The 26,071-nt window shown below is 45.4% G+C and overlaps 1 protein-coding gene across 2 annotated transcripts in view; it reads left to right on the forward strand.

Annotated features, from left to right (window-relative positions):
* Positions 1-26,071, forward strand: part of DNAH10 (dynein axonemal heavy chain 10) — a gene marked incomplete at its 5' end in the record, with an annotated part of 126,838 nt that overhangs the window by 40,398 nt on the left and 60,369 nt on the right. For both annotated transcript variants that reach the window (XM_082203725.1, XM_082203726.1), the window contains 18 exons: positions 493-704; positions 1,447-1,603; positions 1,705-1,938; positions 2,906-3,028; positions 3,184-3,417; positions 4,595-4,818; positions 11,991-12,260; positions 12,486-12,669; positions 14,410-14,544; positions 15,655-15,807; positions 15,969-16,157; positions 16,445-16,591; positions 18,980-19,171; positions 19,542-19,660; positions 20,227-20,385; positions 21,841-21,976; positions 22,337-22,456; positions 24,034-24,168. In XM_082203725.1, coding sequence (XP_082059851.1) covers positions 493-704; positions 1,447-1,603; positions 1,705-1,938; positions 2,906-3,028; positions 3,184-3,417; positions 4,595-4,818; positions 11,991-12,260; positions 12,486-12,669; positions 14,410-14,544; positions 15,655-15,807; positions 15,969-16,157; positions 16,445-16,591; positions 18,980-19,171; positions 19,542-19,660; positions 20,227-20,385; positions 21,841-21,976; positions 22,337-22,456; positions 24,034-24,168 — 3,123 coding nt within the window. The remainder of the gene's footprint in view (positions 1-492; positions 705-1,446; positions 1,604-1,704; positions 1,939-2,905; positions 3,029-3,183; positions 3,418-4,594; positions 4,819-11,990; positions 12,261-12,485; positions 12,670-14,409; positions 14,545-15,654; positions 15,808-15,968; positions 16,158-16,444; positions 16,592-18,979; positions 19,172-19,541; positions 19,661-20,226; positions 20,386-21,840; positions 21,977-22,336; positions 22,457-24,033; positions 24,169-26,071) is intronic.

The following is a 26,071-nucleotide window of genomic DNA, read 5'->3' on the forward strand; positions in this document are numbered from 1 at the left end:
TCTCTCTGCCAAGCAGTGGCAAGAGTTCATGGGGCTACAGGCAAACACAAAGTGTCTGTGTCCCTTTGGAAACTGTCGTGCTTTAAGAAATATGGTTTATTCACCTATTTACACCTTCAGTCTGCATGGAGGGGGTCCAGATCTTGCAGCATAAGCTGCCTGGAGCCAGCCCACTTCTAAGATTGATCTCAGCCCTTCCTCCTCCTCCTCCTTCCCAGAAACCCCTTGCCCTCCCCCAGAGCAGTTACCTTGGCAACCTTCCAAATCCCTAGTCTGTGGTCACACCTGGGCAAGAAGTTATCTTTTCTTGTTAACAACCCTCAGTGGCTCTCTGTTGCTCCCTTAACTGCCCTAGCTTGGCCAGGCTACCCAAGAATTCCTTTGCAGCTTATATTTCTCCCTTCATACCACAAATAACCAAAATCCTAGCATTTATTAATTTTACCCACATCTATAACAATATGTTTCTTATAAGTTATTTTCTGTTCCCAGGCTGCTAAAGAAGAATGGTCTCAGACTCTGTGGGTGAACCTCAATGTGCAGGTGCTGCAGGATGGTATTGAAGGGTATCTAAAAAACCTTCGCAAATTGCCAAAACATGTCCGAAGTGTGCCTGTCGCATATCATCTGGAAATGAAGATGAAGGCATTTAAGGACTCAATTCCTTTGCTGCTGGATTTGAAAAATGAAGCACTGAGAGAGAGGTTTGATTTTTCATTCATATACGGTTGCATGTTAAAGCCAAACATTTCAGTGATTTGAATCTACACCTGATACATTTCACGCCTGTTTCTTACTCTGTGGTGATCATGGGCAAAGCTGTCAAAATAGGCAAGTCTTTCCAGCCAATGCATTTTATAATATTAGAAATTTATGTGGGCATAGAAGTATCCTTGCTGCAAAATTCCCATGCTAAGCAGCTACTGAGACTTAATGGATACCACAACTCTGAAATCATTCCACTTTAGTTCTCTTCTTTTGTAATAAAATTCCTTGCTGTTTTAAATGTCCTCTACAGTGGTCCCTTGGTTGTTGAACTTAATCCGTTCCGGGAGTCCGTTCAACTCCCGGAACAGTTTAAAAACCAAGGCACACTTCCGATTGGCAGCAGGAGCTTTTTGCACTCAATTGGAAGCCATGGAAGCTGTGTTGGACATTTGGCTTCCAAAAAACGTTCGCAAAACGGAACACTCACTTTCGGGTTTGCAGCATTTGGGAGCCAAAACGTCCATGTACCAAGGCATTTGACAACCAAGTTATGACTGTATATGGACTTTTTTTTTGAGGGGGAAGCCTCCAAATGTACACACCACTCTTGCATTTGCATCGCAGTGGCAAGTATGGGTATGGGACCAGGTGTTCCCCAGGGTGTAATGTGCAGTTTTCTCCTAAAGCAACGTATCTTGAACCAAAGCACCTTACGGTTGATCTGTTAACACTTTTCAGGCACTGGAAAGAATTGATGCATCGAACAAATACATTTTTTGATATGGCAACAGAAACATTCACTCTGGAGAATATGTTTGCCATGGAGCTGCACAAACACATTGATGTTATCAATGAGATAGTTAGTTCTGCTGTGAAGGAACTTGGCATTGAGAAGGTAAAGTTCCCCTTTGCTGTTCCTCTTTCTTTAGGGCTCTTACAGCAATATCTACAGCAAACGATTAGAAACTTTGAATTTATTTTTTTGTCTTCTCATAGGGTGTAAAGGAAATAGTAGAAACCTGGGAGCACATGAAATTTACTGTGCAAAGGTACTTCAAAGGCACTCAGGAACGGGGCTTCATTTTGGGAGCTGTAGATGACATAATCCAGATCCTGGATGACAATGCAGTCAACCTCCAAAGTATTTCAGGGAGCAGATTTGTAGGACCTTTCCTGTCTCTGGTTCACAGCTGGGAAAAAACTCTCTCCTTGATTGGTGAAGTGATTGAGGTAGGGAAGTAAAACAGAGTCTAATTCATGAGTGGTTTTGTAGTCTCTTTCATTTACCTGTTATCGTGTGCCTGGGCAATGAAACCCACTGCCCCTTTATCTTAAGTAACAAATACAGAAGGACTCGGACAAGCATCTGGGGTTCAAATTAGGCCACAACTTCATTGATTACAAATGTAAGTGTTTGGCATAGCATTGGGCACATCTGCTACGTCTAGCCCACCTGCTGGAGAAATCTGGGGGTGGTGGCCAAACCTGATAAAGGCTGTCCTATGACACACATCAAAGACCTGACAGGTTTGCCACACTGGGGATTGCTGTGGCCCTCAGCCCCCACCTGGGCAGAAAGACAGAAGCACCTCCCTCAGGTTCCTTTTAATGTGATATCCCGCTGCCATGGAATGGTAGGGATGCCGCCTGCGTTTCCCCCTCTGGCAAGGAGAAAGGATCATATCCAATGCCATAACTGCCAAAGTTGTGATGCTTGCTATGAGGAAGACAAAAACCCCCAGATAGGCTCAATTAGCCTAAGGGCAAAATTCCTCTCTGGCCCCCAATATGGCAACTGAAATGATCCATAGCAAGGTCAAGCAAATACCAAAACAAGGAAGGGAGGCGGGGATATCTGGAAGGTGACTGCAGTGCCGGGCAAGGCAACTGACCACTTTATGCGCCCAGGGAGCGGATCTAGGTGAAGACTCTGTATGAGTCTCTGTCAGCTCTGCGCCCCCCTCCCTTGAAGCAGCCCTCACTGGCCTGCTTGTGATTGGCCAAACTGAGGCAGGCAAATTACAAATTCCCTCAGCCGATGGGAGAGGCAGCTGTGTCTCCCAACAGCCATGGGGGCCTAGCACAGGAAAGAGGAGGGTGGTGGTGGGCCCTGCTGTTCCACAACTTCTGTCCAACTCACAGGCAAGTGAACAGAGATTTTCCCTTTTTTTTAAAAAGCAATATTTGACTTCCCTAGGTCTGGATGATAGTTCAGCGAAAATGGATGTATCTGGAGAGTATATTTATTGGTGGAGATATACGATCTCAACTGCCAGAGGAAGCTAAAAAATTTGACAACATTGACAGGATATTTAAAAGGGCAAGTATCTGACTTGTGGGTTAATGGGAGCATTGAAGTACAGCATATTGACTGTATACCTGGTTTGAATGCATCTTATATGCACAAACACACCTGTAATCCATGGTGTTAGCTCTCAGTAGCTTCTCATCTTCTTTATTTATTCTTACCTGCAGATAATGTCAGAAACGGTCAAAGACCCAATAATAAAGAGATGTTGTGAAGCTCCAAATCGTCTTTCAGACCTACAGAATATAAGTGACGGCCTGGAGAAGTGTCAGAAGAGCTTGAATGATTACTTGGATTCCAAGAGAAATGCTTTCCCCAGGTTCTTCTTCATATCAGATGACGAACTGCTTAGCATTCTGGGCAGCAGTGACCCACTGTGTGTTCAGGAGCACATGATCAAGGTGGATAATGGGCTGATCCAAGAAACCATTAAAGGGCCCTTTCACATTCTCCCTTTCTGTTGCAGCGAGTGGTGTATACAGTTGGATTATGAGGCAGAAGGCAGGGGCAATATGGGTGCTTCCCACTGGTATCCAAGGGAGCAGGAAAATTATCCAGAATTTCCAGGCCTGTCCTGCTTCTGACAAAGATTCTGATATTTATAGAAAATGCTCTTTCACATGATATAATGTTAATCTATGGAGTTCCTTGCCATAAGTTGCAGTGGTGGCCACTGGCTAGGTTGCTTCAAAATGGGATTAGACTAATATATGGAGGATAAACCTATCAATTGTTGTTAGCTGTAACAGCTGACAGAACCACTATGTTCTGAGGCAATTTGCTATTCAGTGCGAGTTGCTGGGGAGCAAAGGGAGGAGAGGGTTGTTGCCTTCATGTTCCGCTGGTGGACTTCTGATTATTATTAAATTATAACCATTAAAATAATTTAAATACTGGTTTTGCTTTTAAGCAGAAATACAAAAGCAGTTGATTGGCCACTGTAGGTACCTGGATGTACAACTAGATGGGAATTTGGTTTCAGCCAGCTTTCCTTTAATTCATTTAAGAGAGTTTTAACTAACTGTATATTTTGTCCAGACACAGAACTAGATCACAGGTGTATTTCACATTTCCAAAATGGTTAGATATCTGATGACTTAATAACTGTCAGCATTATTCTTGGTCACAGGGCAAAGGAGCGGGCAGGAAAGGCTAACCCATCTTCTTGTTCTAGTAAGGAAACTCCTGGCACATGGAGGGCATCCTCAGAATGAATCAAACTGGCTGTTCTTGTTTCCCACCAGAGGATGGATCAACCCTTTTCCTGCCTGGCCTCCTGCCCTGAATATCAGAGTGGAACTACATGTAAAATTCAACTTTCAGTTCCTAATATTTATTTAGTGTGGCTTATGTGTGGCTTATGTATTTCTGTAAATTTGGGAGTTCTGTACTTTCTTAATGGGTATTTCTAGGGCCATAAACTTGCATCTACTAACCAGGGATAAGGCCTTGAATCATCTTTGAATCTGAAGCAAATCTTTAATCAGGAGAATATACCTGAAGTTCATCCTGGTGATGCCGTTCTCCTGTGTGAGTAGTGTCATTGCTTCAGTGTTATCTCCTCCTGGTATGTTTCAGATGTATGACAATGTAGCCGCTCTGAGGTTTCATGAAGATGACAGCGGCATGAAGATAGCTACTGCTATGATTTCTGCTGAAGGTGAAGTGATGGAGTTTCGAAAGGCTATCCCAGCTGAAGGTAGAGTGGAGAACTGGATGACTGCTGTACTTGTTGAAATGAGGAGGACCAACAGACTTCTTACTAAAGAAGCCATTTTTCGGTACTGTGAGGACAGAAGCAGGTGAGGTAATCTAATGCAACACATTTGGTTGGCAGCAGGGTGAGCTGAATGAGTCTTGTCAGAAAAGAAGGCAGGGTATAAATAAATTAACAACAACAACAGTGTTGTGTAAGATAGTATTTCCATGACATCTCTTTATGCCAGGCTTCCTCCACCTGGCACCCTCAAGATGTTTTGGGATTGTAATTCTCATCATAGCCAGGGATCATGGATGATGGGAGCTGTAATCCAAAATGTCTGGACAATGCCTTCTGCAGTGAAAGTTGTGGCAACTTCAAGGGCCAGGATGGGCTGTTCAGTCTGCACAATGTCATATTGTATACATAATTCCTACAATTTAATTTAGTATTGTGCTGCTCAGTCATGAACATGGGATTCTCTATCCATGTAAGATAACATTCTGGTATAAAAATTGTTATCTTATTTGCACCAACATGCTAAGCTTTTACAATCCAGAATCTTTGTCCATCTTGGCTGGGAACTGCTGCCTTCTGGTTCTGGTTGTCCTTGCTCTTCCTGATTGCTGTAATCACAGCATGATGCATATCAGAGATCAGTGCACTTTTGATCAACAGGAACCTGTGCATCTGCCATAAGGGCTATGTTGCTTTGCACACAGATCTAACATTTGTGCCATTGCATTCCACATCCCTAGGGATGTAACCACCATAGCCTGACTGATCAGGGCCTGTATAATCCTTGCCGATGAGTCTCAACATTTCCTTATACTTCTTTCTTTGCATTACAGTACTGCACATTTAAGCTCAGCAACCTTTTCTGGCAGTACCAGCGTTAGTTACTGACATTTGCCAAGCTGCCCTGTGGTTGTCAGCAAACATGTCCACTAGACATTACAAACTAGAACTCTATATTTCAGTGGTGGTTTTCACAGAAGAGGCCTACAGAACATTATTCTACCCACCTATGTGCCCTCCACATTGTAATACTCACTGTAGCATATGATGCAGTTTTTGCAAATCCCTCAGTGTAGATGTTTCACATAACAACCTGAGAAAGGAGCATTTGCCCATCTACTGTGAATGGGTTGGCATAATGAGACATTCACAATTATATCCTCATATTGGAATGGGCTGTCACCACACATACAGCTTCAGGCTTGGCTATACATCTCCATGCTGGGTATGCTTCCCCTTTGTATCCCTGCCTTCTTGGTGTTTTATTTCTCTTGGTTAGCGATCCTCCTAATTGAGCTGAAAACTGAAAGTGCAACTGGAGGGAGGATAGCCAATATAGACTAAGTGATGTACCTTTGTCAAATTAGAGAACACAACCCTCAACATGGATGTCTCGGGTCAATCCAGAAGCCCTGTGATTCAGTTTTTGTATCCAATAAGTGATGTGTTATCCATGTTCTTAAGTCAGGCACCATGTCTACTATTTGAGGCATTTCTGGTGAGCTAGAAGGCAGCCTAGCAAGGCTAATGGATGGTGCCTTGCCATCTCAGCTCTCCTGTGTCAGGGGATGATTAGCTGCTTGTGCTTAAAATTGTGCCCCTTCAGAGTTTGTGCGGCCCCACAAACCTCTGTGTGTGACAGAGCTCCTCAGACATGTCTGCTCTAGTCACTAGTAGTGTCTGACAGTGGCTGCTTGCGGAAGCGCTTCCAGCAAAGAAGTTCCTTAACGGAAACGCGTCTCCTGGACTCACGACGTGGCAGCTTCCGGCGAAGCATGGGTCTCCCTGCAGTTGCTTCTGACACCTCCCCGCTATTTTCGCTGGATGTGTCTCTCACCCCTTTCTCTCCCCCACTGTTTCCTGCCTGGGCTGCTGCGTCTCTCTCAGCATTACTGAGATCCTCCTCCAGAGACCCCTCGCTCCCCCTACTGGTCCCTGCTTTGGCTGCTGACTCTCTCCCAGTCTCTGGGAGCCCTACCAACTCCCTTTCCTCTGATGTCAGTTCCCTGACATCCACCTCCCCTCCAGGGCCCCCTTCTCCCCCGCCCCTACTCTCTCCTCTGGGCGGTGAGGAGCTGAAACCCCGAAAAGAATCCTCTTCATCTTCAGACGTCTCGAACATTTCCCTCCATCGGTCTTCGTTCCGACTCGCTGAATCCTCCTCCACCTCGGAATCAGAGAACCCCTCCAACTCTTCTTCTTCGTCGGTGGTGGCGAAGTATTCCCTCCGGAACCTCGCCACTGGCTGGGGTTTACGAGGGAATCTCTGATGAAAAGTTTCAATCAAAACCTCGTCATCTACATCCTCTGCCCTGACCCAGGTGTTTTCCGACTCCGGCTCCCCTTCCCACATTACCAAATACTCTACTTGCTCTCCCTTCCACCTGGAATCGAGAATCTCCGCTACATGGTAGCTGTGTTCTTTTTCCTCCATAGCTGGTCCCCTATTGACCCTCCCCTCTCTGTCCCCTTTATACGGTGACAGCAACGACCTGTGGAACACTGGGTGCAACTTCATGTGGTTCGGTAACCGGAGTCTGAAAGCCACTGGGTTGACCTGTTGCGTGACTTCAAATGGGCCCAACCTTTTGGGTCTTAACTTCTTACAACCTCCTTTGAATGGTAACCCTTGGGTGGACAGCCACACCTGGTCCCCCACCCTAATGCTTTCCCCTTCCCTTCTGGTTTTGTCTGCCTGCCTCTTATATTCCTCCTTCGCCCTGTTTAAATTAAGTTGGAGCTGGCGATGGATCGCTTCCATTTCTTCAACGAACTGTTCTGCGGCTGGAACGCTCCAGTTCTCCCCTTCCCCCCCTGGGAAGGCTCGGGGATGACACCCGTGATTAGCCAAAAAGGGGCTCATCCCCGTGGACACGTTCTCTGCATTGTTGTAGGCAAATTCTGCCAACGCCAGCTTCTCCACCCAATCATTCTCTCTGTCATTCACATAACACCTCAAATATTGCTGGAGGACACCATTAGCTCTTTCCGCCTGCCCGTTGGTTTCTGGATGACGGGCAGTTGAGAAATTCACCTCTACATGCAATAAGCTCATGAGCTTCCTCCAGAACCTGGAAGTAAATTGTTTCCCTCGGTCAGAAACCACCCTCAAGGGGGCGCCATGCAGCCTAAACACATTTTCCACAAACAATTTAGCGGTTTCTTCCGCTGTGACCGCATGTGAGCAGGCTATAAAGTGGGCCATCTTGGTTAACAGGTCTACCACAACCATGATGGCTGTTTTCCCTTTGGACCTGGGCAGATCAGTCATGAAATCTATTGCCACTGCCTCCCATGGCCTTTCCGGCGTGGGTAGTGGTTCTAATAAACCTGCCGGTGCCCGCCTCTCCCCCTTGGCTCGTTGGCATTGGTCACACCCTCTCACATACTCCCGCACATCTTCCCTGACCTTGGGCCACCAGAATTCCCTGGTAACCAGCCACATGGTTTTGTGTTGCCCAAAATGCCCTGCTGTGGGGCTATCGTGCAGTTGCTTGAGTACCTTTTCCCTCAATTCCCCTTCAGGTATGTATAACGCTCCCTTGTAGTACAACGCCCCGTTTCTCTCCTCAAAACCCCCGGGTTTGTCTCCCTCCCTCCTGAGACCCCTGAGTTTGTCCTGGGCGTATTCATCCTGCACCGTTCCCTCTACCAGTTCCCTTTGCCCCACCAATGCCGCCCCACACCCCCAGCGGTCCTCGGGAATGACATGGGTCTCTTCGGGTGCACCCTCTCCCTCCAAATATTCAGGTTTGCGTGAGAGAGCGTCCGCCCTAACGTTCTCTGGGCCTGGTACGTAACAAATCTCAAAGTTAAATTTGGAGAACTCCTGGGCCCATCTCAACTGCCGTTGGTTGAGCACTCGCGCAGTTCGCCAATACTCTAGATTCTTATGGTCCATGCACACTTGCACCTTCTGTTGTGCACCAATTAGCAGGTGCCTCCATCTCCGGAAGGCCTCATGAATCGCAAGAAGTTCCCGGTCGTACACCGTGTAGTTCCTCTCAGATTTGTTCAGCTTTCGCGAAAAGAAGGCACACGGTCACCACTCTGACCCCTCCTTCCCCGGCTGCAGAAGAAGCACCGCCCCTATGGCTCTGTCAGAAGCGTCTGTTTCGACCCTCAGCTTTTTTTGTAAATCCACATGTAGAAGTTGTTCATCAGAGGCGAAGGCCCTTTTCAGTTCCTCAAACGCTCGCTCCGCCTCCCCCGTCCAAACAAACTTCTTTTTACTGCTGAGACAGTCCGTGATGGGCGCCGTCAGGTGGGCGAAGTTTCGGATGAACTTACGATAAAAGTTTCCAAACCCTAGGAACCTCTGCACATCCTTCTTGGTCTTGGGTGTTTTCCATTCCAGCACCGCTTGAACCTTGCCGGGGTCCATGGCCAACCCCTTGTCTGACAAGCGGTACCCCAGGAATTCCACCTCCTTGGTATGAAACTGACACTTCTCCAGTTTCACCCACAGCCTGTTGGCTTGCAGCCTGCTCAACACTTCTCTGACGTCTCTCACATGTTGCTCCTCATTCTCCGAATACACCAACACGTCATCTAAGAAGGCCACGCAATTCTTGTAGAGCAAAGGCCCCAGTACGTGGTTCATGAAGGCTTGAAAACACGCGGAGCCTGTTTGTAATCCAAAAGGCATAACGAGGTATTCAAATGCCCCCAAAGGGGTGAACATGGTGGTCTTCCATTCATCCCCTTTCCTTATACGTATCAGGTTGTACGCCCCCCTTAGGTCCAGCTTTGTAAAAATCTTTCCTTTCCGCACCCTGGTCAAAATATCATCAATCCTGGGCATAGGAAAAGCCGCCGGCTCTGTCACTGCATTTAACCGCCTAAAGTCACATACCAGTCTCGGCTTGTCCGTGTTTTTTTTATCCACAAAAAACACTGGGCTACCCCCCGCTGCCTTGGACTCTCTGATGAAGCCTCTCTTCAGGTTCTTGTCAATGAACGCTCGCAACTCCTGCATTTCCCTGTCTGACATGGCATACAACTTGCCTACAGGAAGCTGTGCTCCAGGGAGTAAATTGATCTGGCAATCAAAGGGCCTATGCGGGGGTAGTTGGTCAGCTTCCTTCTCGCTGAACACGTCGCTGAGATCAGCATACTGTGGTGGCACCTTCCCCTTCCCCATTACTTCAGTCCCTGCCAGGGTGGCTTGGGCCCCTGCTGACCCCTTTTCCCCCCTGCAGTGTTCTAAGCAATGTGCTGAACCGAAGGAAACCACTCTTTGATGCCAGCCCACCAGCGGATCATGTAAGGCTAGCCAGCTCATTCCCAAAATAATGGGAGCGCCTCCCAAGGTGGCCACATTAAACGCTATCAGTTCTGTGTGCCTTGCCACCCTCATTATCATTGGGACGGTCTGCAAGCTAACTCCTCCTCCCAACAGTTCCCTGCCATCGATCGTGGTCACCTGCAGGGGGTTGCTTAAAGGGATAGTCTGTATCTGATGTTCAGCAGCAAACTCCTTGCTCATAAAATTGCAGGAGCTGCCTGAGTCCAACAGCGCCTTTATTTTTAGGGGGTGTCCATTTTGCAGCTCTAGCGACACTTCAATCACTAGAGCAGGTCGAGGAGCTTCTGGCACGGGCACTTTCACTGCTCTTTGGCCTGGCTGCAGTGCCCTGACGGTGGCAACCAGGCGTTGGCTTTTACCTGCTCCGTTTCTCCCTGCTCTCCCCCCTCAACTGCTCCCACCATCCCTTGCCATTCCTTCCTCTGGGGGCAGACTCTGGCAAAGTGGCCTGGCTGTTGGCAGAGATAGCATTTCCGGGCTCCCTTTCCCTCCTTCTTCGCCCCCTCACTGGGCTTTGAAACTGCGCGCGCGCGGGCTGTTCCGATTTCCATCGGCTCTGCCGGCGGGAAAGCTGGCTCAGGAATGTCTGGAATGCGTAACTCCTTCCAACGTTCCCCTCTCCCTTCCCGCCTCTCCAAAGCTCTTGCCTCCTGGCGCGCTCCAATGGTCAGCGCAGATTTGGTCAGCTGATCCATAGACACCGCCCTGGGGCTCCTGGACAGCTCGTCTTTCACAGCCGAAGAAAGACCTTCTTCAAATAGCATCTGAATGGGTGCTGCCGATAAATCCCACCCCAATCTGTGAATCAGCATGGTAAATTCAGTCCAGTACTCACGGATAGATCTGCTTCCCTGCTTGCAAGCCATTAGCTGTCTGCGCACCACCCCTTCCTCAATATCGCTGGAAAACATGATATCCATTGCATGAAAGAATTTCATAGTGTCCTTTAGGATATCGTTGTGCGTTGCCATCAGGGGTCGAACCCAGTCCCGCGCCCCCTTCTCAAGATGCCCAATTACGAAAGCAACTCGCGATTCCTCATCAGGGAACTCATCAAACTGCACATTCAGGGCATATTGCATCTCGGTCCTAAAGGCATGGTAATCCTTGGGGTCCCCCCCAAACTTCTGCACCAATCCTGGTACCTTTCTGGGGAACTGAGTGGTTCTCCCCTTTTTGTCAGCATCCTGAGCCCTTCTCTCCTCGAGCCTCGCCGTCTGCAGCGCAAGTTGGACCTCCAGAGCTTGATACCTTTCTTCCAAGCTTGGACCAGCTCCAACCCCTGCCTCTCCGGTTCCGGCTGGGTTGCTCATGATGCTTTCTCCTGCACAGGCAGCGTACAAAGACTGTCAGACTGCTGTCAGGGGATGATTAGCTGCTTGTGCTTAAAATTGTGCCCCTTCAGAGTTTGTGCGGCCCCACAAACCTCTGTGTGTGACAGAGCTCCTCAGACATGTCTGCTCTAGTCACTAGTAGTGTCTGACAGTGGCTGCTTGCGGAAGCGCTTCCAGCAAAGAAGTTCCTTAACGGAAACGCGTCTCCTGGACTCACGACGTGGCAGCTTCCGGCGAAGCATGGGTCTCCCTGCAGTTGCTTCTGACACCTCCCCGCTATTTTCGCTGGATGTGTCTCTCACCCCTTTCTCTCCCCCGCTGTTTCCTGCCTGGGCTGCTGCGTCTCTCTCAGCATTACTGAGATCCTCCTCCAGAGACCCCTCGCTCCCCCTACTGGTCCCTGCTTTGGCTGCTGACTCTCTCCCAGTCTCTGGGAGCCCTACCAACTCCCTTTCCTCTGATGTCAGTTCCCTGACATCCTGCTACGTCCAGAATGTTGTACAGTCACCCTTCTTTTCAATATTATAATGATTCTTTGAGATATATATACTTTTTATCTTTGTTTTACTTGATTACAGCTGGTCACCTGGCAAAGTGATTCTGCTTTTTCCTTAGAGTTGACTGGATGCTGATGTACCAAGGTATGATGGTTCTGGCTGCCAATCAGGTGTGGTGGACCTGGGAAGTAGAAGACGTCTTCCGAAAAGTGAAGAAGGGAGAAAAACAGGCAATGAAAAACTTCGCCAAGAAAATGCACTTCCAAATTGACTCACTAGTAACCCGAATCACCAAACCACTAAGCAAAAATGACAGGAAAAAATACAATACCGTTCTCATAATTGATGTCCATGCACGGGATATAGTTGATATATTTGTAAGAGACAGGTAATTGCAGGGTCCAGATTAGTAAGATTGCTCTGTTTAATAAAAGTAATGAAACCATTCTTGAGGTCCCTTCTGTGCTTCAATTTCCCCTTTTCCTCCTCCATCCTGTCTGCCTTTCTAACTTCTCTTGATACCATTTGCTGACCTCTTTTGATTTTTGATGTTGTATGTTTCATGGAAGCCTGGAACACCCCCCTCTCTCTCTCCCTCTCCCTCTCTCTCTAGCATCATGGAAGCTCGTGAGTTTGAGTGGGAAAGTCAGCTGCGTTTTTATTGGGACCGAGAACCAGATGAACTCAATGTGCGCCAGTGCACTGGTGCCTTTGCTTATGGCTATGAATATATGGGCTTAAATGGGAGACTGGTCATCACACCACTCACAGACCGGATATATCTAACACTCACACAGGTAAACCAATAAAGGGGCTTTTCATTTAGCTTAGGTTCTTAAGTGCTGTTGAAAACAATGGAAGGTAAGTTTGGAATGTATATTCAAAGCCATGCTGTTTTTATTGTAATTATTTGTATGGTTTTAATAGATGAGGGAGAAAGTTTTAATTCTTTCAATGTTTAAGTGTTTTTTAATTATTGTTTTTTCTATGTTTTTAACAGTTCTTCATTTTAGCTGTAAGCCACCTTGAGTTCTGTCAGGGGAAAAGACAGGGTATAAATAATAAGTATATAATAAGAATAGGAATAAGAATATTCTGCCTATACGGCATACAACTTTCCTTCAGTTAGTGTCTTGGCTTTGAACAAAGGATCTCTTCATGCATGGATGGAAGTGTCATTGATGCAGGATTCTGGTCCCTTAGCTAATGATTCAATCTCAGAATATGGGATTGGTAATAGGGGAGCTATGTGGCCTCCCTGGCTTTCCCAGTCTCCTTCTACCCCCCCCCCTCTGGCTGCAGCAGGGGTGGCCGTGGCGACGGAGGCTGGTGAGTGCTAGGCTGGTGGGGGGGTAGCTCTGCTGTTCTGTCTGCTCAGCTGCAGAGACTTCCAGACCTCTGAGCTCTGCTGGATTGCTGCCAGGTGATTCCAGTCCTGGTGGGGCTGAGATTGTTGGGGAAGGGGGTTGGGGGCTCTGCACAGCCCTTGTGACTTTCGCCTTGGGTGCCGCTGGTTCCCCCCCGCTTGCAGCGGCAGTGGCCTTGTTGGCGGTGCGGGGACCGGCCAGAGGACCCTGTTGATATTGGCCAACAGGAGTCCTACTGAAAGCAATTTGAAACAGGAGTTGGTTGCTCATTGTGTGTACACTCATATCACTTTCACTTCTGATAAACTGGTTCTGCAGTTTTTTGTGTCACAGTGGTACCTTGAGTTAAGTACAGTGGTGCCTCGCAAGACGAAATTAATTCGTTCCGCAAGTTTTTTCTTCTTGCGAGTTTTTCGTCTTGCAAAGCACGGTTTCCCATAGGAATGCATTGAAAATCAATTAATGCGTTCCTATGGAAACCGCTTGCCAGGCTGGCGGTGCGGAGAAGGGCTTTTCTCCCCACCGCCAGCCTTCGGAGGAGGTCCGAGGACAGTGGGGAAGACGCGCTGCGCTTCCCCGCTGTCCCAGAGATTTCCCTATGGGCTTTCGTCTTGCGAAGGAAGCCCATAGGGAAATTCGTTTTGCGAAGCGCCTCCAAAACGGAAAACCCTTTCGTCTAGCGGGTTTTTCGTCTTGCGAGGCGTTCATCTTGCGGGGCACCACTGTACTTAATTCGCTCCGGAGGTCTGTTCTTAACCTGAAACTGTTCTTAACCTGAAGCACCACTTTAGCTAATGGGGCCTCCCGCTGCTGCCACGCTGCTGGAGCACAATTTCTGTTCTCATCCTGAAGCAAAGTTCTTAACCTGAAGCACTATTTCTGGGTTAGCGGAGTCTGTAATCTGAAGCGTCTGTAACCTGAAGCGTATGTAATCCGAGGTACCACTGTATTTTCAAAATCTTCCAAACCTGTTTGATTGAGGGTACTGCAGGGGAAAATAACTATGCATGCACACCATAAAGAATGCAAATCTTTTAACTCGTTTTCAGTTCTCTTCAAGACGATTGTCTTTCTCCAGTCATTCATTACTAGAGTCTCTAGCACTCATTGCAATGGCAAAGTAGATTTTCTCCTTCTTTGCCTCACTTTTCTGTGACTTTTCCTCCAAAGGCCTTGTCCATGTATTTGGGTGGAGCACCTGCAGGTCCAGCGGGAACTGGAAAGACTGAAACAACTAAAGATCTTGCCAAAGCGTTGGGCTTGCTTTGTGTAGTAACTAATTGTGGAGAAGGCATGGATTTCAAGGTAGGAATATCCCCTCTGCATTCCTGTACTGCTCTCTTCTTAATGACAGAAAACCACTTCCATGCCCTCCAATTTGGCTGGGACAATCACAATCACGGAAACACATGAACAATCACAGATTTCTAACTTCACCCTGGATGTCCTGAATTTCTTTTGACTCTACACTTTTTGTCTCTAGGATCACTTGACTACCCTTTTATATCTCTAGGGTCACTTTTCTATTTCTATCAACTCTAAGAGTCTACAGAGTCCACAGTGAAAAATAAAACTGGCAACATCCTTGGGGTGGGAGAGGGAAGTCCCCCCAGTGTGGCTACCAAGCGGCCACAGGGAGAAGAGAGTCCTCCCCAGCTTAGGCTACCTGTGCTTTGAGCCTAGCGGCTGCAAAGCAACCACCTTCCACCTCCAGCCACTCAAGGACAAAGTGTGCTCTGTGTCCTTGCTTGTCTGGATAAGTCCCTCTCCAAAAGCCATCAAGGCAGTGGTGGCTGCTTTGGGACAGGGTTCGTTGTTGGCTTGAAAGAGTTGAGAGAAGTTTCCCCCCTTCTTCCGTTTACCATGTGCGGGGCTCCTATAAACAAACTCCTTCCCAGCAGCACAAACCCAGCCTTCATCTACCACATAGTGGATCAGCATCCCTCAGGCTCCAGGACAAGCCATTCTTTGTCCCTTTATTTATTAAACTTGCACTTAATTGGTAATTCAGTTTAAATTAGCTGCTTGTGCCTCTGCCCTCTTGCAACTTCCCCGCCTGGGGCTGCACACCTGCCTGGAGCTCGCTGGGCTCAGGAGGGAGGGAGGGAGCACCGTCCCATGCAACAGTAGGGCTTACTTCAGAGTAAGCGAGCAGGGCCATGCTTCCCCTGGCTGCACTCTGCAGGTAGCACTGAAGGAAGCCTGGAGGTGAAGCCTCAGCCATGGGATGGAACTGGGGTGGAACTTCTTCAGGGTGCCTAAGACCTCAAATATCTGTCATGTGACTGTGGCTCTCCTGGGTAGCAGTAAGAGAAATCTTAAGTCTGGATGCCTTTTTCACTCTGAACCAGAAGGGACTTTCAAGATCAATGGCTGCCATTCAGTTTTAATGCTTCTTCATCTTTTGCATTCTAGGCAGTGGGTAAGATTTTCTCCGGTCTTGCCCAGTGTGGCGCGTGGGGTTGCTTCGATGAATTTAATCGGATTGATGCCTCCGTGCTTTCAGTCATCTCTTCACAGATTCAAACCATCAGAAATGCTCTGATGAACCAGCTGAAAACATTTCAGGTAAAGAGGCAGGGAAGATGATTTTGTGCATAAAGGGTTGGATTAGTTTTCAGGTGCACTAATATGTACATGCATGTAAGTTTGGGAAATGACGATCCTTTAGTGGGTCCATTTCTTTCTCTTACGTATCTGTCTGAACTTCAATTAGGCTTATGTTTCAGTTTGAAGGGCAAGAAATTTCTCTGGATCCGCGAATGGGCATTTTCATCACCATGAATCCTGGCTACGCAGGCCGTACTGAGCTCCCTGAATCCGTTAAGGCTCTTTTCAGACCTGTAGTAGTAATTGTGCCAGATCTCCAACAAATCTGTGAAATCATGCTGTTTTCTGAAGGTTTTCTTTTGGCAAAGGTAGGTCAGTGCCTTCACAAAGAGCTGGTTCATTCATAATGCTTATTACATATCTGTAGTGTTTTGTGAATGTTGTTAGCCAATTTGAGGGCTTTTCAAAACTGGGAATATTATATATATGTATATTGCAAGTTTCACTTAAGGTGTTGAACCTATAAGGTTCATTCACACACGTGATTCATGTAGTTATGTTCATGTATGAATAAAGTGCACATGGGGAGCTTCAGGGCTTTTTTTATTTAAAAAACCCACACATTTATATGTTCATGCTGCATTTTCTCTGCAAGACGCTGGCCAAGAAGATGACAGTGCTCTACAAACTAGCAAGGGAACAACTTTCAAAACAGCATCACTATGATTTTGGGCTTCGGGCTCTGAAGTCAGTACTGGTGATGGCAGGGGAATTGAAGAGAGGCTCACCGGATCTAAATGAGGTAAGCCTATCCTAATCCATTATCCTGGCATCCTGGAAAATAGAGAATCTGGGGGCTTATTCACATGACCCCATGACTATGGGCTAGTCCCTATTAGTGGGGTGGGAGAGCTGAAAAAAAAAATTCACATCTGGCAACCAATGTGCCATTTGGGTTCCCGATAGTACATAGGTAGACGAGTCTAAAAAGCCCAGGACACAATTTTTTACGGCCCTCTAGCACTATATCATAAAACCATAGAATTGTAGAGTTGGAAGGGACCCCCAAATGTCATCTTGTCCAGCCCCTGCAAATATGACCATAAAACCTTCATCCCTCCTTATTCGATTTAACAGCATCAAACATGAAAGAAAACAAAATACTCAGAGTGTACTTCATGTTTCAGAGAGAGAAACACCCCTCCCACTGTATGTCTCATGTCACTGTCACTAAAGAAAAAAATCATAAACAAACTGTCTCATCTGGGCCTGTGTTACATATAATTGAGTGCAAGACGTTTCAGTCTTAGTCACAAATGTACTATGTGACCAATATAGAGAAAATGGTGTGTGCCCACCCTAGCTGTGTTCCAATATTTTATTTTTCGATGATATATATATTTTAGGGGCATAATCCTGGTGTTTATTTTGCTCTAGTTAGCTTAGTTTGGTCAGAATCAAGTATAAATTTCCACAGGTAATGCAAAATATATTACTTCTGTTGAATGAACCACCATAGCTGCTAGAGGTGGGCATTGCCTTCAAGCCAATTGGGGCATGGGCATGTGGGCATTGGACTGGATCTTTAGCCACATGGGCACTCCATTAAGGGCGTCCAGGAGGTTGACTCTGCCAGGAGTCCACACAGGGGCTGATGGGCCAAAACACCTCTCCCAGTGGTAGGCCTGTGCGGGATTGTGGCACCCAATAAATGTCGGGGGTGACTCCCCAGCACAGGGCTGACCCCCTGGGTTCCTATCAGTCAGCGTGTAGGCTGCCTGATGTCAGATACGTGCGCGTAGCCAAACCTACTCTTACCTGTACTCAATAAAGTTGTGGCCTAATTCAACTCAGTACCATTCTCCTGTGTTCATTTCCTTGGTCTCCTCTGCGCTGGCTGTGGATGTTATGCATCTGGGGCAGCAAAAGTAGCCTGGTGCAAGTGCTTGGCCAGAAGCTGTTGGCCTTTTATTTATTCAGGCAATTTCTAACGCACTTTGTGAAATACCATCTCAGAGCAAGGTGTAATTTCAAATAAATCATAATACACACTGAAACAATAATTTATCATAAAAACAAATATGTGCTACAATATAGCAATAAAATAATAATAATAAACCCAGATAGTCAGGCAAGGGCACAAACCCACAAATGAAGCAATTCAGCCACAGGCCTGGATGAATAAAATAGTTTTAAACTGGCACTGAAAAGCCATCAAAGTCAGTCTAGTGTGAAGGAAGGGCATTCGACATTCAACATTTGACATGCATATATCAAGAATGCCCTCTGATAGGTTGCTGCAGAGTGAATACTTGGCAGAAAGATACACATGGGAGAATCCTAAGCTGTATAGGGCTTTGTAAGGGTGGTTGGAGGATGTGTGGCGGCTAACAGATTGAGGTTGAATCCTGACAAGACAGAAGTACTGCCCTACGTTCCACAGGGTAGGTGTGACTATTGGGAAGGCCCTCTGCCTGGTTCCCTGTAACCTCACTCCTCAAAGCGAGGGAACCACCAGAAGGCCCTTGGAGGTGGATCTCAGTATCCAGGCTGAACAATGGTGATGGAGATCTTCCTTCAGGTATATAGGACCAATGCCGTTTAGGATCTTAAAGGTCAGCACCAACACTTTGAATTGTGCTAGGAAACATACTGGAACCAGTGTAGATCCTTTAGGACTGGTTTTATATGGTATTGGCGGTCACTCCCAGTCACCAGTCTAGTTGCCGCATTCTGGATTAGTTGTAGTTTCTGAGTCACCTTCAAAGGTAGCCCCATTTGCAGTAGTCCAAGCGGGAGATAACTAGAGCATGCACCACTCTGGTGAGACAGTCCGCGGGCAGGTAGGGTCTCAACCTGTGTACCAGATGAGGCTGTTAGACAGCTGCCCTGGACACAGAATTGACCTGTGTCTCCATGGATAGCTGTGAGTTCAAAATGATTCCCAGGCTGCGCACCTGGTCCTGCGCACAGTTGCTCCATTCAGGACCAGGGAGCCCCCCATATTCACCTGCCCCCTGTCCCTCCAAAAAAGTACTTCTGTCTTGTTTCAGCCTCAAACCTTTAACTGTTATGTGGTGAAAGGCAGTAGCTATTTGAGGGAGCTACTAAATTGGGGGCTGGGTGCTCAAGAAAACCTATTTTGCTCACTAAACATGTTAATTGCTTTTTACAACCACCATCACCCTAGGATGTGGTCCTGATGAGAGCTCTGCGAGACATGAATCTCCCAAAATTTGTTTTTGAAGATGTTCCTCTTTTTCTTGGCCTCATCTCTGACCTGTTTCCTGGACTTGATTGCCCTCGAGTACGCTACCCTAATTTTAATGATGCTGTTGAGCAAGTGTTGGCTGAAGGAGGCTACGTTGTCCTGCCAATTCAGGTATGAAAAAGAAACACAGAAAAATGGAAAGTATCATAAATGCCAGGCCACATTTTGGGGAGCCTGTATAAAAGGCAACCTTAAAGCCTGGCTCTGCTGCAGTAAGGTCTTCCATCCAGTCCATAAGTAGCAATAATAATCATTTTAGGTGGCGGAAGACACTTCTTTCCATCATCTATTCAGATTATGATGACTTGGAATTTTCTTTTCTTTCTTTTACTTTCAACCTGGGGTATTTGGGTTATATCTTTTGACTTAAATTCTCCTAAAATGAAATTTTGTTGATTTATACAGTACTATTAGAAAAAAAGGCTAATAGTGAGTTTAGCTGATGTATGCTCTATGAGGCCTTTTAATGGTTTTTTATCAGGTGGATAAAGTTGTCCAAATGTATGAAACTATGTTGACTCGTCATACTACAATGGTGGTGGGGCCAACAGGAGGCGGCAAGTCTGTGGTTATCAATACCTTGTGCCAGGCTCAGACAAAGTGAGTACAGATTATGAATACAGGTAGATAACTTGGTAAGACTTGTTGCTGTCCGTTCAAAAGAGCAAGAGGATAAGAATCCACTTCCTCGCTTCCTCCACTTTCATGGGCATAGCCAGGGGGTGAGAAAGGCAGCTTCGCCTCCCTAAATCAAGTAAATAAATAAAATTACTCAACCAGAAAGTAGAAACAATCAAGATATTTGAAATTGAAATACTTGCTGAGGTCAGTCACTTGGATGATGTTGTGGCGCATTCTAGCAACGCAATTGGCAACCCCATCGAGCAATAGGTGTGGCTTCCGTGAACTGACCAATTGTGTCAGTTGCTGAGGGAAAACAGTGGGGAGGGCTACTGCATTTAAGCTCTGCTTATGAGCTTTCCAGGGATATCTGGTAGCCACTGTGGAAAGCAGGATCAAGCTTTGATTTACTTTGATCTGATTCAGCAGGGCACCTCATGTTTTTATTGGGTACAAATTGTGAAGTGTTTGTATACAGGAGTTGCTTTGGCAAGTTCTACTGCAATGTGTTTTTCTTCTTAACTGCACCTCTGATGTCCATTTAGGCTGTCATTGGTGACCAAACTTTACACGCTGAACCCCAAAGCCATGAGTGTTATTGAGCTTTACGGAATCCTAGACCCCACCACACGAGACTGGACTGATGGAGTTTTGTCCAACATCTTTAGGGAAATCAATAAACCCACAGATAAAAAAGAGAGAAGGTAATTTCTTAAGGGTTAGACCAATATTTGTATTTGTGTTTAAACTGCATTATTAAGTTTTGTAACCAAACAAACATAAGAGAAAAATGACAGATTATAGATAAATTACAAGAGAATTAATGCAAGGCCAAGAGCACATTGTAATGTTATCATCAGGACAACAACAGAGAAGGGAAAACTAAAGAGAATCAGATTCAAAGAAATGCAGACAATACAATCAGCTTTTGGGGAAAAAGAGATAACATGGGATCATTGTGGGGTCATTAATAAAGTACTTGGCTGGATACCTATATCAAAAGAGTAGAGCTAAACATACTCTCCAGCAAGTGAGAGCCCCCGGCAGAGTTTTAAAACACAGAATCATGCATCACCCTGAAGTGTGAGGAATATAGGCCATTAGACCTTTTAAATATCCTGTTCTAGTCACTTAACACTGCTTCCCACACCATTAATAAGTTTGAATACTTTACTTAACTCGTAAGATATGATTCATGCATTATTCCATAAAGCTGCAAGAAAAACGCAGGTAGTATTCTGTATTTTGGGTTTACAAAATACAGAAACATATTTCTGAGCACACAAACAACTTGTAGAGAGCAAGCTCAGACACGTCCTATCTTGGTGAGTTCACAAGGTGAAAGAGAATGAACAAAGGAGGAAGCTTAACTTCCTTGCAGGTGAGGGGCATAGCCTAGCTGACTCTAGGAATGCAATTCTATTACCTTAACCACTTCATGCAAGCCGTATTCTTGCTAGCTATATTTGACTGCAATTTCCCACACAGCCAAAATCAGTTATTCACAAATCAGCATGAGTTTGAAGTAGAATAAAATTGTTTTCCTTGTCAGAAGTGAATGCAATAATATGATATCATATTTCTCCAAATTTGTCTGGCTCTTTTGCTTTTCTCAATGTTTTCATTTTATGTGCTCATTTTCCCATCAAAGCAATTGATCAGCTTTTTGGTATACTTTCCAGTATTTTGTTAAATTTAATCTAGCAACCATCAGTAAGATTATCAGCTCTTTAAACATAATTTTTCCTATCCAGGACTTTTCAACCAATGCTCCATGGAATCTTTGGGTTGAGTGAGCTTTCTGTCAGGGGTTCTATGAAATTTTGGTTAAATTATTTGTTTTCATGTTTTGTTTTGTTTTGTTTTGTTTTGTTTTGTTTTGTTTTGTTTAATACTTCTTGCAGGGGGAGTTGGACTTCACAGGATATTGTTCCATTACTGGAATTATTTAGTAGGGGGAAAGGATTGCAAACCTCTGGGTTAGACATTACACTTGCGGGTCCTTAATAGTTTCAGATTTGTTTTGCTATAATTTCCCCTCATTTCCCCAATAACCTTCCTGCAATCCAGTGAAAGTACACAGATCAAAATGAATTAGAATAGAAGTGTTTTGGGGATGTGTCATTATATAAGTGCCTTTCTTTAATCTTTGTATACAGGTACATTTTATTTGATGGAGATGTGGATGCCCTCTGGGTAGAAAACATGAATTCTGTGATGGATGATAACAAGTTGTTGACTTTGGCAAATGGGGAACGAATCAGACTCCAAGCCCATTGTGCCCTTTTATTTGAGGTAAGGAAGTCACTTCTGAAGTTTTGAAACAACAGATACTGATGGCCAGACATTTCATTAAATATAACAGCTCAAGTGACCCGTTATCCATCCATTTTGGTCTTGGGAGGTGGTGGTGTTTCTCCATTTTTATCGTATTTATTTTACTGTTTTCTTACTCTTACACTCAGCTTTTCTTCTGAATTGCGCAGAGTGGGTTACATGTGGGTCTAGGCAGTCCTATATCCAAGTTCATTAGGGCCAAACTTGCTTCACTTCAGAAATAGAATGCAGCATGCCAGCTTCCATTTTGTGGTGGAGGTTCTCCAGGCACGAGGCCACTCCTCCAACCAGTTTCCAGTAAATGTGCTTCCTTCCTAGGTTGGAGACTTACAGTATGCTTCACCTGCGACGGTATCACGCTGTGGGATGGTCTTTGTGGACCCCAAGAACTTGAGATACAAACCTTATTGGGAGAAATGGACGAACCAAAGAAGCAAGGTAGAAAATGTCTCCTTAGACTGCACTTGGAAGCATTTGTTGTAAATAACCAGTTACTGGTTTTCCAGTATATCCAGACAAGCTAATTTTTATGTGAGGTTTCCAGACAAACTGAGTTCTCTGGTTGGGGTGCAGGATTTGGGAGGGTGTCCCAGGGGCCACAGGATATATCAGATACCCCTGTCCAGCTCTGGAGAAGAAAATCCTAAGTTGGATTCCCCTCTCCTTGCTGCTGCTGAATCCTCTGATACACAGGCCTAGCCACTGCTGGTGCTCTGATGTTGGTAGAGCCTCTTAAGTGAGATGGGCGCACAACCCTAGAGTCGGACACGACTGGCCCGTACGGGCAGGGGTACCTTTACCTTTACCTATCCTTGTAATAGATGCAGAAGTCTTTTTTGAGGTAGTGCATTGAGGAAGTCTCTGCTGTTCTCTTCTCTGCTCCTACAGTTGTGCTTCTGATGATATCCTGTGTTGGTCTCATCAAGAAAGGGACTGGAATTGGGGTCGGGGTGGTTGTATATGGTATTCCTTGACTCTGTGAACATTTCCTGCTTTTGGACACTAGATGGTGTTGGGGCCTACCTAACAGACTGGTCCCATCTAAAAGATGTTTTTATTGGACAACATACAGGGGTTATCAAACTTTTTCAGCAGGGGGCCGGTCCACTGTCCCTCAGACCTTGTGGGGGGGCCAGATTATATATATATTTTTGGGGGGGGGAATGAATGAATTCCTATGCCCTACAAACAACCCAGAGATGTATTTTAAATAAAAGGACACATTCTACTCATGCAAAAACACACTGATTCCCGGACCATCCGCGGGCTGGATTCAGAAGGCGATTGGGCCGGATCTGGGCCTTAGTTTGCCTACCCATGGACAACAATGTTCCTTTCTGATAGCAGAATTGAAAAAACTGTCCAGCTACAATATTGGAACATGTAGATAGGTTGACTGAACCTATCTACAGAGGTTCTGAGAGGTTGACAGAAAAGTGGAAATCTCCCACATGAAGAGCTTCCTTGAGTAATTCACTGGAGCACCTTTCAATTTTTATTTTTATTTTAAATCTCATTACTTTGGGCGTTTTAGGAGAACTCACAACATAGCTGTCAACTTTTCCCTTTTCTTGTGAGGAATCCTATTCGGAATATGGGAATTTCCCTTAAAAAAAGGGAAACGTTGACAGCTATGACTCACAATGTGATGTGAAGTCATGCCTTATTAGCAACTGCCAACAACAAAGAAATGGGGCAGGGAAACCCACAATTTGGGGAATTTCATTAGGTGCCATGAGGGCCTGGTGGCAAATTCCAGATAGATAGTTAAGATTTGGTTGGAAATCACCCTATCCTATTCCAGTCCTGTGTCCTCCATGGCGTTTGGGCTTTCCTGCTCTTACTTCTGACTTACAAGAGCAGGTGTGTTGTGCCCTCCCTTCCATGGATTAGATCTTGTTATTTTGAAGAGGTTGATCCACAATCACAAGAGGGGAAGAGTAGATCCCTCTGTACAGGAAGATACAAATAAAATGGATACATTAGAATTACTTTGTTTTGATTTTGTTCCTCAGCAAGAAAAACAACTCTTAGATAGATTATTTGCCAAATATGTACCCTACCTGATTGAAATGATCGTAGAAGGAATTGTCGATGGACGGCAAGGGGAGAAATTAAAGACCATTCTTCCACAGACAGATCTCAATATGGTAAGAAATACCGGATTTGCAAATTAATATAAACATTTACAATGGAGGTTCTTCAAGCAGTGAACAGTGCAATAAACTTTTCAAACTTCAGGCATATGTCTAAGGAGAATTTAGTAGAACTACCCTTCTCGTCCCCTTTTCTGGACTAGAGTAAAATTTGGAGAGATTTATATAGACTGAATTTGAAATTTTACGGAAGATTCCAAGACATGGTCTGAAATAGAAAAACTCTCCTTCAGGGTTTGATCAACAATGAGAAATAGCTCAGCTCCATTTATGACATTTGCTCCGAGCATCACAGTTTACTGCACTTAAGTATTAGGGCTCTTGACTAATTAAATGAATATTAGTTTTCTAATCAAATGAGTTTTAATTGAATACCTAATAAATTAAATGTGCACAAATGTGCATTGGACTAAAACAATAGTTTTTGAACAAAATGTATAAGGGGTAAGATTTTTTTTATTTATAAGACTGTTTACGTCTTATAATCAGGGTGATGTACATCAGCATCAAAACCTTTAAAAGCAGTGCAAACCACTCAATAAAAACTGGCTACTCAATGAAGTTTTAAACAACTGTATCAGCCTTTTGGCATTAAAGTCTTTAAGAGATGATTGAAAGTCAGAAGCAAGAATACCTGCTGAATCTCTCCTGAAAGAATTTTCTATAGCATGGGACCAACATCATTAAATGTCTGATTTCTTGTTGAGGCCATTGTGGCCTCTGTGATACTGGGCACAACCAACAGTGCTGCTCTAGATAATCTCAGGGATCAGGACATGAGCCAGTGTGCTATAGTGGCCAGAGTGTCCCTGCTCAGCCATGAAGCTCACTGACTCTCATCCTTATGAAGAGAACCATGTATGCCACTTTGAGCTCCTTAGAGAAAAAAATGGGTTATAAATGCAATAAATAAAATTATTTAAAAATAAATAAAAAATACTTCAAAAAATCTCAATGACCAGGTTTAGACAGTCCTTAGGGATCTTGGACTCAAGCTGTAAGATCAGCTTGCAAGATCAATGCAAGATTTCTACTGAATTACGTCCACCTGCTTGTGCAAAAGGAACTCCAGTTGCACAATGGGACTTCCAGTTTCTACTCTCCAGCCCCCACTTCTGCTCTGGCAAGACCCCAACCTCCCTAAGCAGATTTGGAGGGCATGCAGGTGGCTGGAGTGGGTAGAAACCCCATGGAGGTACTCCATTGCATCATTGGATTTCATACACTGTATTTTAGGTGGTGCATATTGCAGCAGCTGCCATTTTAGAAGAGTCATTCCCTTTTATGTGAGAAGAAAGGGCAATTCCTCTTCTAAGAGGTACCTGTCATCTGCAAATTTTAAAAGAAGTATTTACATTTTAAAAAGCAATATTTTGGGGACTTCCGGTGGAGCGCGAGCCCGTTGCAAGCGAGGGATTTTTCCGCTAGAGGAATCCCAGCTATTTCGGTCGAAACGGGGGGTTATTGGGTGAAATAACACCCCCATAAAGCTTCTGGAGGGTGTTCAGAGGGTCAGGTTCCCGGCAGTGCCTAGAGCTAACCTACCGGCCATCAGGTAACCCCGAAAAGGGGCGAAGAGCACGGAGGGAGGATCAGCAGGCTATCGGGAAGCCATTGCTATGGCCGATTAGCGAAGCCCCGACCTTGCAAGGAACAGCGCTCCACTCTCAAATTTAAGAAATTTGGACTCAACAAAATTATAATTTGGAAGAAATAACATTGAGGCAGTTTCCGTAACTAAAAAGGATTAATACAGAGTTCAGCTGTCATCTGGAATCAGCGCAGACGCAGCATTGTAAGCAGAGCTGGAAATTGAAAGTGAGTTGCCGCTAGCGGCTATTGTTTCCGTTTCTCTCTAAACTTTTAGAACTAGAGTTAAAAAGTATAAAAGAGACTT

This window comes from Podarcis vaucheri (genome assembly GCF_965113315.1).
Source record: "Podarcis vaucheri genome assembly, chromosome: 16".
Lineage (NCBI taxonomy): Eukaryota > Metazoa > Chordata > Lepidosauria > Squamata > Lacertidae > Podarcis > Podarcis vaucheri.